This window comes from Perna viridis, chromosome 3 (genome assembly GCF_037379345.1).
Source record: "Perna viridis isolate PV_CMFRI_1.1 ecotype Kerala chromosome 3, ASM3737934v1, whole genome shotgun sequence".
Lineage (NCBI taxonomy): Eukaryota > Metazoa > Mollusca > Bivalvia > Mytilida > Mytilidae > Perna > Perna viridis.
In genome coordinates, this window is record NC_142447.1 from 18149634 (window position 1) to 18162275 (window position 12642).

The 12642-nt window shown below is 31.3% G+C and overlaps 1 protein-coding gene across 5 annotated transcripts in view; it reads right to left on the minus strand.

The window, feature by feature from the left end:
- The window catches only part of LOC148621279 (uncharacterized), a 41934-nt gene that overhangs the window by 21060 nt on the left and 8232 nt on the right, over positions 1-12642 (minus strand). For all 5 annotated transcript variants that reach the window (XM_088575445.1, XM_088575446.1, XM_088575443.1 and 2 more), the window contains 9 exons: positions 11839-11973; positions 10832-10917; positions 10473-10550; positions 9795-10038; positions 8415-8495; positions 7770-7880; positions 5932-6156; positions 1224-1303; positions 565-724 (listed from right to left, as the gene is read on the minus strand). In XM_088575445.1, the coding sequence (XP_088431571.1) occupies positions 565-724; positions 1224-1303; positions 5932-6156; positions 7770-7880; positions 8415-8495; positions 9795-10038; positions 10473-10550; positions 10832-10917; positions 11839-11973 (1200 nt within the window). The remainder of the gene's footprint in view (positions 1-564; positions 725-1223; positions 1304-5931; positions 6157-7769; positions 7881-8414; positions 8496-9794; positions 10039-10472; positions 10551-10831; positions 10918-11838; positions 11974-12642) is intronic.

Genomic DNA, 12642 nt, shown 5'->3' on the forward strand with positions numbered 1-12642 from the left:
CATTCACTGGTACATTGAATCCAAGGAAGTGTGTTCGCCTCAAGTGTGGGAAGTGGGGTCCCATCCCCTGCCGAGTCACACCAAAAACTATCAAAAATTTTAGTCACTGCTTCTCCTCATTTGAATGTCACGAATTAACTACATTGAGATATAGACAATAACAGTGTATGAACTTGAAATAAAAAAAAAACAATATATGGATGAAGCTTAGAATGGAGGTAAAGCGTGAGGCTTTGCCACACATTTTTTATCGATTCGTGCCAAATTGGTATATCATTTTTTTATTTCCAGTCGATATACAGTTATTGTCTTTATATTGCAATGCCAATCACTTTTCAAATCAAGCTTAATTTTTGTATGACATTTCTTCCCTACAAGTGGCCCCTGAAAGTGACAATACAATAAACAGTTATTTCATGCAACAGCATTAGGCAGTGCGAAAGTGTTATATTCTGTCAATGACCATGTATCAGCAATAACTCTACTGTCAATGCATTTTGGTTGCTCAAATGGAACAATAACAGTATACATATACCAATTTGTCCTTTGGTTGATTATTAATACCTTTTTTTCAAGTTGGTCCTTCTTGAGAGCACTGAGTCTCTTATGTAGAGCCTCCTCTAATTTTTCCCTTTCCTTTTCTCGTTTCTCATTAAGAGTCATCAGTTCTTGTTTAGATTGCTCCATCAGTTTCTGGGCTTCATCTGGTCCCATACCCGAGTTTCTAAAAGAAAATATATACATAAGAATAACTTTCAAAATATGTGCATGCTATGAAGTTTGAGTCTGCATTTGCTTGAAAAATACACAAATGACACAATTTAGAAATATCAGTAAATAATTTAGCAGAATATTTGCCTTATTTTTATATTTCTAACCATAAATACATTCTCTCTGAAAATGCGAGAGATTTGTTCGTGATTCTCGGGACATTATCATGGAAAACAATGAGACATAAAGGCAATATAACATCATTTTTGCAGTCTTCCAAAAAATGATAAAGTGTTTTCACTCAGTTACATTACATGGAATCTAAAAAAAGGTTTTTTTTTTTTAAATCGTTTTTTTTTCCATAAAAAAAAGTTTCAAAATTTTATCATTATTTCCAACAGGTTGATCAAGATTTTCAAAATGCACCCTATGTTTTTATAAAAGATAATCAAAATTTCACTATTGAGCAAGACTTGTAAAAATAAAAATTATAAAAGTTATCTTACACGTACCTCTGACACTCTTCAATCAAAGACAGCTGGTGTCCTGCCATGGTGTTCAACAAGTAACTCTGGTCATCTTCCTGGGTCTCCTAAACAAAAATTAAGTACCACTGCAAATTACCATCTAAGAATAAAAGCCAAGGACTAATTGAAACTTTAAGCCTATGGTCCACCCATTAAAAATTAAAATGTCCTTTAGCTGGTTAAATTATAGAAGAACCTGAACTTATATTTTGCATTAGTAACCATAAACCTATATATGGCTTTAATTCAAAATAGACACTTATTTACACTTGTGAAAGCCATTGTAGAAAATATTACGTGTTGTTGATGATTAAGTTATAATAATTACTTCTCCTTAAATTGAAAGATTAATGAAGTCATAATTTAAAATAACATTGTTTTTTTAAATTCAAGAGGTCCTTCTGTGCCCATTCTGTGGGCAATTGCAGCAAAATGTCAAGTGTGAATTCAAGTATACGATGGTGCAGAGATTCTGGACCTTAAAGCGTAATCAAGGAAACCAAGATTCTAGCCAAAATCAAAAGAATGTAATTCAGGGACAAAGGCCAGACATGGAAGAACATAAAATAACCAAAAAAAAAATTAACAAAAGTAAATGAGCAACTTGGACTCAACTAATAAAGAGCTGCGCTTTAAGCGCATGTTATGGCCGTTGCCCTTTTACCTAATCCTTACGCTTTTAATGAAGTTATATGATCAACTAGAAATACTGTGAGAACTGAAAAATACCCTCCCCACACTTTATCCCCCCCCAAAAAAAAAGTAAATAAAAAATGCACAATAATTTTGGCACTATCATAACAAATGGTCTGTTTTCAACAATATTTCATCGAATAAATTTCCTTGGCCTTTTCTGCCTTTTTTTAAAGACTAAAACTTCATAACACAGAAACGTAAAATTTGACATTTATACAAATTAGAAGGGAGCTTACTTCAATAGATATGAACAATTCACCAAAGTTTCATAAAAGTTGGTGAAAGTGTTTTTCAGTGATTGTCCGAAGTGTTGACGACTGACGGACAACAGTATATCATAATACGTCCCGTCTTAGACAGGCATATAAAAACTGGGAGCATGGACCAGCTCCACCATTCTGATACTAGTACATCAATATATTTGCACTTTTACATCTTTTGTACTGCCAAAAATACAACCATGATACTATTGAATTTCTAATACTCTAATACAAGAGGCTCCCAGGAGCCTGAATTACTCACCTTCTTGAATTTTGCCTTTCAAAGGCAATAAATTAAACAAGAAGTTGCCCAACAATTTTGACTAAAGAAGTCTTTGGTAGGACAATCACAAGACCTTTTCAACAATCGAAAGTTTCTTTTAATCTATCATAGTTTTCACAATATTAACTGAAAACTGTCAAAAAAAAGTCATTTTTTCCCTTTCAAGGGAACTCTTACAAGGAATCTGAAGACTTTTGTAGTCCTAATAATATGGATCATTTCAGCTATTGAAAGAATTTGGATAAACCTAATGGTTTAGGAGATATATGTGAAAAACTAATATCTGACCCTTATGTTCTACTTTTAGTAATGGCAACCATGTTTTTTGATGAATCAAAAATCCCCAAATCAGTTCTATGCAGTATACCCCAAGGAATATTCATAAGTTTGGTTTCAATTGGTCAAGTAGTGTCAGAGGAGAAGATTTTGGAAAGAAATAACATTAAAAATAGCAAAAATCGTTGAAAAAGGACAATACCTCCAACATGGCTTAACGGATTACAACCAAAATTTGACCAGAGATAGATCTCATCATGCTGAACACCTTAACCTCTGTCAAATTCAGGTAAACCTAACGGTTTAGGAGATATATGTGAAAAACTACTGTCTGGCTCCTATGTTCTATTTTTAGTAACAGCGGCCATGTTTTTTGACAAATCAAAAATTCCCACACCAGATCTATGCAGGATAGCCCAAGGAACATTCATATCAAGTTGGGTTTCAATTGGTCAAGTAGTGTCAAAGGAGAAGATTTTGGAAAGAAATAACACTAAAAATAGCAAAAATCGTTGAAAAAGGACAATAACTCCAACATGGCTTAACGGATTAAAACCAAAATTTGATATGAGAAAAACTACTGTCTGACCCCTATGTTCTATTTTTAGTAATGGCAGCCATGTTTATTGACGAATCAAAAATCCCCACAACAGTTCTATGCAGGATACCCCTAGGAACATTCATATCAAGTTTGGTTATAATTAGTCAAGTAGTTTCAGAGGAGAAGAGTTTTGTATAATTGTTAACGACGACGACAACGACGGACGCATGTGATGGCAATAGTTTAAAAAACTCTGTCAAGGACTTGTCCAGAGAGCTTGTTAATTGATAAAGCTACTAATATAATAAATTCTTTTAATTAAGTATACAACATATCTCCATTTGAATGTGTAATGTACCATTGAAAGTATCTGTCAAGGCTTGTATATGTATATGCATGTATATTTCTATATACCATAAATGTTTCGTATATTAGACAAGATAAATACATTACTAGATGAACTTTAAAATATTCAACTTAGAAAGTATAATCCCTTAATATGAGCTAATGCACAAAACTTCAATGTAACATGAAAAATGCCATTGATGAAACTTTACTCACATCATTTGTATTGATGTGTTCTACCACATCAAACAAACATACTAAATCCTCTTCATGTCAACTTCAGGGTTATCCTACATTAGGGTATTTTTGTGATTTCATTCATAAATATTTTTTAAGACAACAACATGCACTCAGGCTAAAGCTTGTTTCCTGTACTTTAAGATGTAACTTTAACCACTTTAAAGTTTACCGGCTTATTTCTGAAGCAAATGAAATATGTGTTTTTAACATGGAAACTTTCATCTCCCGAAGCTAGTGAGTCAGATGTTAGTAATGACAATAAAAGTACTTGTTACTTTATTTTATACTGTAATAATTTCATTTAAGAAGTAACATAAAAAATCTTCTATCATATCTAGGTATACTTTTGATATGTAATAGTAGTGTCAATTCTTAACCTTATCTGATGGTATCCACTTGTGGAATTTTGATTTTAAATAAAATTATAAGAAATGATCAATTTGAAAAACCTCAATGCATGTGTGCCTTGACCTGAATCTAAATTAATAGTGTGCACCACGTGAATGAGGTTATTTCTTCATAGACAGAACACAGGGGCTTGCTTTCACTATCAAATATGCAGTCCAACAAGTATATAACCATGAAAAGGGTAATCCCAGATATGGAGGTGCCTCGCTTCAATTCAACTTTTTATCGAACAAAATCAAATATGTCACTATTTACTCTCAGCAATCACTTGACGAATCTAATGAATAAACACAGGTTTCACCATCATGTACGTCAAATTAAATCAACACAATGATTTTAAAACTCCATAATTCTATAATTGCTTGGACCGAAAGTGAAACTACTGCAACCTTCGAGATTTCTCAAACACTTGAACACACTAGTTGGTGGGTTCAGTAATAAAGTTTAGAAAATACCCCTCAATAACTCAAAATTGTCAGCCATTTTGTCAGATTGGGTAATTAAGGTGTCAAAAACTGAAACCCTATCATTAATCAAAGTGTAATTTTTAGGAAAATACAGGTAATATTTAAGTCATCAATAATTAGTTAGGTATTTTAATCTAACATACGTGAAGTATTAATTGAAGTTCAAGAATGCTCCGAAGTTAGCATGACGAAAGCATGAAAGAAATTGGATGAAAACTAACTATAAGAAAGTGAACTTGAACTCTGAAAGATTTTTAAGTAACAGTCTTTCTAAATATCAGACAGAAGGTGATTCATGCATGTCAAAAACCCATCAAATTCAGTTTTATTTCTTGTTCAGAAACAGTTACTAATCACATCACACAATCAGTCTTAGTTTTTCATTTGGTTGTTGCAGTTTTGTGACAAAAATCATATAGATTGTACATGAAATTGATACTTTGCAAGAGTTATCGTTCTTGATTTGGTGCCATTTGGTTGATTTTAGTGGGAGATGAATGTATGATTTTCTCAAAAATGCAGATCTGAATACTGAAATGATTATTGTTTTGTAAATATATAGCAAATGTAAACTGAAAAACCATTATTTGTTTGGTGGCTTTTTCAACACCATGAATCACTTCACCATTATCAGTGTCTGAAGTTCATAAAGACTGGTACTTAAAAGCAAACGCAGCATTTTTTAATGTCCATAAATCAACATAACCTTCTAAATGAAAAATATCCAAGAACTGACAAAATTTTGTCGAAAATTAGCAATTTCTAACGATAATGTTGAACTTGGACTGGCAAAGAAAAGAAATCTGGAAATCTAAGAACTTCAATTTCTCAAACTCCAAATAACTTGAACACTTTTGAATGGTCCTTGGAGTTTAAGTGACTGAAGTCTGACAGTACATAAATCAAAAAACATTGTTACTGTATTAGTATCCTTTTTTCTTTTCTTTTCATTTAATTTTTACTATATTTCATTAAGGTATTGGAAACTCAAAATAAATATATGCAAATTAAATCTCCCTCCCCCACAAAGTTTATATTATCTTTTCATATGAATTTAAATGGTAGATAAGAGATCGTGAAAACAAAAAAAAATCACTCATTTCTATATTAACAAAAACATCACCTTTGTATCCTAGGGAAAAAAAGCAAGAAACATTCACACAATATTTTTACTTACACTAGTTTTAGCCAGAGCTCTTCTCCTTTCCAACTTCTCCTCTAACATCATCCTCTGTCTGGAGATTTCCTCATCATACATCTTCTCCAGATTCTCCTGAGTTTTACGATGTTCATTCATCATCCAGTTAACTTTCTGCTGATCCAGCAATCCAATATCACAGGCTTCATTCAACATGCCTTGTTGAAGTTCCTTTAAGCCAATTCTTTTCCTAGCAGCAAATTCCTAGTAATTAAAGAAATTCAATTCATTTCAATAAAACTTTTTTAAAAGACATCACAAAAGTTAAATGTTAGTGTATTACACATGAACATACATGTACACATTAGTCATCACCTGTATCTCAGTAGCTGACAGAAAATGGAAGTCCTTAAAACAATATTAGGCCAAAACAAATAATGGTCTTGTTTCCTACTACCAGCCAGAAAAGTAGGTAGGTAGGTAGGTAGGTAGGTAGGTAGTGAAATCATTTTATTTTTCAAATACATTTACATTGACTGAATGGGGAAGTAATCTAAACTAAACAATGCTGGAGCCAAAATGGCCATAAAATGTTTAGGGATGGCAAAAATAAATAATAGGGATAGTAGGGTGGTAGGAAACAGACCTACTTTTTCGTAGGGTGGCAGGAAACATACATTTTTTTGCCTTAAAAGAATAAGTACTATGTAGAACAAGCTAAACACAAAATAAATTTTGGGTTGAACTTAAAAAAGAGAAGTACCAGTAGAAGTAAGAAGTAAGATTAATATATCAGAAATGTAAAAAAAAAACTGCAAAAACACTTTTCTTTACAGAAATAAAATAACTAATGTACAAATAACTACATTTCAAAGCACTAGACAGAATCAGATATAATTCAAAATTCAATTTTAAATAAAAAAACAGACAATTTTGACAAACATATATCCATAGACAACGCATGCAATACTATGAATACTACAAAATTCAATACACAAATATCATACAGGCATGTTATGATATGATCTGACTATGAATATAAACTGGGCATGCAACTACTGTAGCATGGAACTCAAAAGCAAAGTCAGTTTTTCTCAGCATCGCAAACTAAAAGTAAAATTTGTTGCCACTCATCTTTAATTTGCAGCAATTTAGCTACATAAACATGTACACAGCCACGTTATTATAAAGAAAGTATTCTATTTTTGTTGTACTTTGTACACATATAAAAATATATTCCTGAAAATGTGAAGTGTGTACAACACATTTTAAGATGTGTGAACACACATTCACATGTTTGGCTATATGTTAGCAAAATGCAATGAATTCATATGTAAAGGGAGACAACTAGAATGATCAATGCATAACAGAAATCTTACCATATTCTTTTATATAAATGAAATAAAATAAAATTAGGGATTGCAAATATGATTATAACACATTGATTGAAAAGTGTCTCTTCAGGGAAGCTAAAATAAAACTTATATTGAATATGGGAGTAAAAAAGACTCATTATATAGTGAAACGGGATGGAAAAGTGAAATCCTTCCAGAAAAATTTTAAGATCATACAATTGAATGCTTTTTGCCATTTTGATTATGGAAAATCCTACCTCATTATGCTTGCAACCAACACTTCATGCTGTGTTAATATAAGGCCAACTTCTGCATCAGTGTCCTAATATCAAAGTTGGTCAGAGCAGGAACCCCAAAAGTAAATAAGAACTGTCTGTGATTGATATGTATATTTTTAAAATTGCCTTCCTGTCTAAAGCTAATAGCTTTAACCCACATTATCTGTAGTTCCACAGCTAGTTCACAATAATTATAACTATTCCCTCATATTCTTAATTTTTTCACCAATATATGTATTTTTACCTTCCTCATATTTTCGGTCTCCTCGTCTTGTTCCAGTTTCAGTTTATACGTCTCTTCGGTCACCTCTGCCTGTTGTTGTTTATCCATCATTTTCAACAACTGATTCCTGTCCTATAAGTATTATGAAGTTTCATGTGAATAGATGAAATAAAGACATGAAGCATTTATCAAAGTTTCATCAAAAGTGGATTCACACTTTTTAACATATGGTTCAGTAACTACATTGTACTTTGTTGGTGAAATTATCAAATTTGTTGATGACTGTGACCTTGACCTTTGAAATACATTGTAATTACCCTCAAATACCTAATGTTGATGCCCTCCCACCCACGAAACCAATAGCCAAGTTCAACTTTGTTGCAATTCAGCAAACTTCTCTTTTCTTCAATATTTCAAGAAAGGGTCGGCAAAATTAATTTTAGCTCCTAATTAACAGTTAGTATAATTGGACTCATACTAATTTTTCACTAATTTTGTGGTTAACAAAAATAAATTGAAGAAGTTTGCCATGCAACCAAAATCATTTATCATATAATGAAACATCTTATTCCTTTATAACAAACAGCAGAAAGTGATATATGCAATGTGTGCATTTTACAAAATAAGGAAAAATATGTAATAGAGGAAATTCTTTATTCAATTTACCTTGTCTCCGAAATCCTGCATCTGGCTGACAAGTTTCTTCCTCTCGTCCTTTTGCTTCTGCAGTAAATGTGACATTCTAGCCTGCAAATAAAAAAAAATATTTTTCATCGTGTACCATTCTGTGTAAGAATCAGGCAATTGGTGTCACATCATAATTCTAAATTTGGTCTTTTTTTGGTTCAGATATATTCAATACATCTAGAAAACAACTGAAAAGCTATTTAAATTGGTCCTATAGCATCTGTGATATCAATGGTTTTTGCTGCTTATTTAAGGAAAAAGTGGGGGAAAATTTTCTTGCCTTTTTTCCATATCATTTCAACTAAAGTTGACCTATAAATATCTTAAAAAGGCAAATGTTACATTTTGGTGGTTATTTCTGGAGGCTATTGGGTATAAATACTTGGTAAATGCAATCAAATGTCTGCCTTTTTTTCCTTCATGTGTCACACCTTACACACATTTTGCCTGATTCTTAAAAGGAGAAGCACTTTGACAACTGGAAGTGTTAATCAAATTTTCACTTCAAAAGACTTTTTTATAGTTTTACATTCACTGTTGTAGCCTTAAAAAAAAACAGAATATAATATGATATTCATCATTTTCAAATATACTGTTGCATTACAAGTACAGTATTTCACCATTGTCCTTGGCAGCCAATTTCTAATCTATACTTGACATCAATTCAAGCCCATTTTTGATTTAATCATAATTTTATTCAGTCTTTCTTTTATCGAGGCAGAGTTGTCTTTCTTTTTATTTGTTATATGTTTCTCATTTTATAAAAACTTAAAATCAGTACTAGTGATTGATATGCATTATCAAAAAGAATTTTATAATTCCTTCCATTGTAATTCTGAAATTTTCTTTGCTAAATGCCAATTGTTGACAAAATACATAAAATTGTATTTTTTAATTACTATTTTGACAAAAATATAATTTCTCACAAATTTGAAAATAAGCAATTATTTAGTAGGAACGATAACCTTTAGAAGAATTGTTGACACAAAATAAGGTGGAAAATCTTTGTTTTCATCAAACTAACAACACCTGAAAATCTTCTTGGTAACAAAATCACGGCTGCTATGACAATGTAAACATTGTGATCTGGATTAAAATGTCATCGGATTTGAACAATTCACACTTTTTGTTATATGAATGAGCAAGTTATCTAACACATTCTAAATATCAGTAGGTGTCAATAAAACTGTAAACCAATATTTATTTTAAGTTTGAATGATATTTTATTTAAGTGATGCCAAGTACAGGTCTTTGCTTTATCATTTGCACTTAACTTCTTACTTTATTCTTTGCACCTAACCCTTTACCTTATTCTTTACACATAACTTCTTACCCCGTTCTTTGTAAACAACTTCTTACCTTATTCTTTGCACCTAGTTTCTTGTACAGCTTCTTCACCTCTCTTTTATATTCATCATCCAGATTCTTATCAAGATTAGTACGTTTTTTCTTAAAGTTGTTGATGCATTGCTGCTGATTGGCAGTAGACAAATCTTTATTTTGGTGGAATCCGTCAAGTAGAAGTGTTGTTGCCTGTACTGTAGCATCGTTTCTCTCTGTCTCAATTTCAGTGTCAACTTTGATTGAAGACACAATGTCCAAACTGTAAATATTGAGAAGAAAGAGATTACTTTATAACATCAGTTACTAGTTTAGTTTGTAAATCAAACCATGGAAAGATTTATATTAACATCGATACTGTTATACTGGAACAAAAATAAATTAAAATACAAGACCTCATAAAAATCAGGCAAATGTACTGTTTTTTTTACTGAATTTGTTTTAATATATCTAGAAGAAAAATATAATCAGCCCTCATTAACAACTTTCTAACTGTAAGCTTTTGTGCTCCTTAGATACATGTATATTCATAACAATTTTACCTTCTAAAGGGATATGATAAATTCATGTATTGGTATGTCAGATCAATGTTTAAAAAATTGTTTTGGTTCCCTACCATATTATAATTTAATAGAACTGATCCAATGGATAAATTTATATTGTTTTCATATTAACATATTTGAACTAAGTATATACCTATCAATTTCTCTGTATCTTTTGAGTCGATCTTTCTCTGACAATATGCCAACAATACTATCATCCTGGCCAGTAGAACTGTACAATAGAAATAATAATAAAGTGGGTGGTAACATTTTATGCACATTTTTTGTTTGTTGTATCCTTAAAACCTAATACAGAATGTTTTAAAGATTCTTTCTGTGATCTGAAATTTCAATTTCATGTCTTAAAAAACAAAACTATAGAGGCTACCTTAAATTTCTTTTTGAAAGGAGTATTTCTTATTAATTATTTTTTTAAATATGCAAATCTTATTTTATGTGATTAAAAGCCACATCCTTTTTTTATGCAACAAAGGAACAGTATAAAGTACCCACCTATAATCCAGGATAGTATTGCCTGAGGTTTTGTTGACATCTGGATTTAGAATGATACTTTTTCCTTTCTCCATCATCACTTGGTGCTGTAAAATGTAAAGAATTTTCAAAATGAATATATTACACAAGAAAAAATACCTTTTTTTTTCATGCATATTTGACTGACATGTGAAATATAGAAACTACAACAATAGCAAACTCATTATGGAAATGTCTCACATTGCAAACAATGAATTTTCATAGTTATAATACTGAGGCTTTCTCGAGATGTGAGAAATTTCATAATGGACAAGCTTAAGTTAAAGACTCTTTTCCTTTAAATTTTTGGAACAAAAACTAAGGCGTCATTTGGCATCTATGTTATTGCAGAAATTCTAGCTACCATCTGTCTATGACATCAACAGTTATTATGGGTCTATACTATGAAATGTGTAATTGTTCATTCAAATCTGCCTGCTCTTATGGGATAATCAACATTGAAATTTCAATAGATTCTATTGTATTTGAGAGTCATTTACAGAGTTACCTCCCTTAATTTTGAAATCTACAGTGCATTCTATATTTTTATCTCCTACGAGCATGTGTTATATGAAAAACCACATATTAATTTCTGTTTACTATGACATTTCAAACAAAATATCAAAAATAAAAATAAGTAGGCTTTTTACCCATGAATCACATTTTGCATGATTCTTAGCTGGACTGCTACTTAAACATTAATCATGATTTATTTTATTGATACGGTGATAAAAATAGGTAATGAAGCACCATACAAAGAGACAAGAATGTGGCCTGAAAGCCAAAAGCTTTTTTTCAGTCAACCTTACTCACATTCTTTATTTATATTAATAATCCTAATACGAGGCTGGTTTTAAATAAGAAATTAGGTTACTCTACAATAAGTTTGTGTTTCTCATTCAAAACTATTCTGCCATTTTGCCTGCATTAATTCCATTAAACCCAGAAAGTTCCGCTGGATGTTACTTCTTGTCTATAATTATAATTACCTCTATGCCTACAACTTGTTTCTTCCTCTTAGTTATAAGCAGGATATACAGTATGGTGAACAGCACAACCAACAGAGCTCCGAGGAGCAGGGCCATGAAAAATGTCAAGGCTGTAAATCCATGCTGGTAAAACAGCTAAAAAAAATAATGTTAATAATCAAAAACTACAAATGAATTAACTTTTGGGGTGAATGTGATAGATGAAAAAAACATAAAAAATAGTACTAACAAAATTTGTCAACTGTACAATGAAATACTTGTTACCGGTATGTAAATTAACAATTGTGAAAGAGTAATCATGGGAACCAATAAAGTTTACAGCAGCTGGAACAATTCAACAGTACACAGAGTTTTGTGGGGTATCAATATTCATTTTACTGTGGTTCCAGCAAATCAGGAAATCAAATTCTCAACAAAAGAACAAATCAGAATTAAATTTAGAGTTTGTACTGAAGCTTCAATTAGCTACTGAACTTTTCAGAAACCACATGAATTAATATCAAGAATTATTTCACAGTAACACATGCTGGTCTCTGAAAACTATTCATACTAACACAGCTGAGATATTTTTTTTGCAATAGCACACCTTGTACACTGGTAACTATTAAAAAGCTGTCATGTAAAAATCAGACAGATCCTTTGATATGGTTGACATAGGGTAAATTTTATCCCACTGATTTTTTTGTTTCAATGTAATGGTTTATTATTTGTATGTCAAATTGTAAAAAAATTTTTTTTAAAAGCGACAATGGATGGCTTGGAAAACAATTTTAAAGTTCCCAAACAAAGCAGCCAAATTTTGCG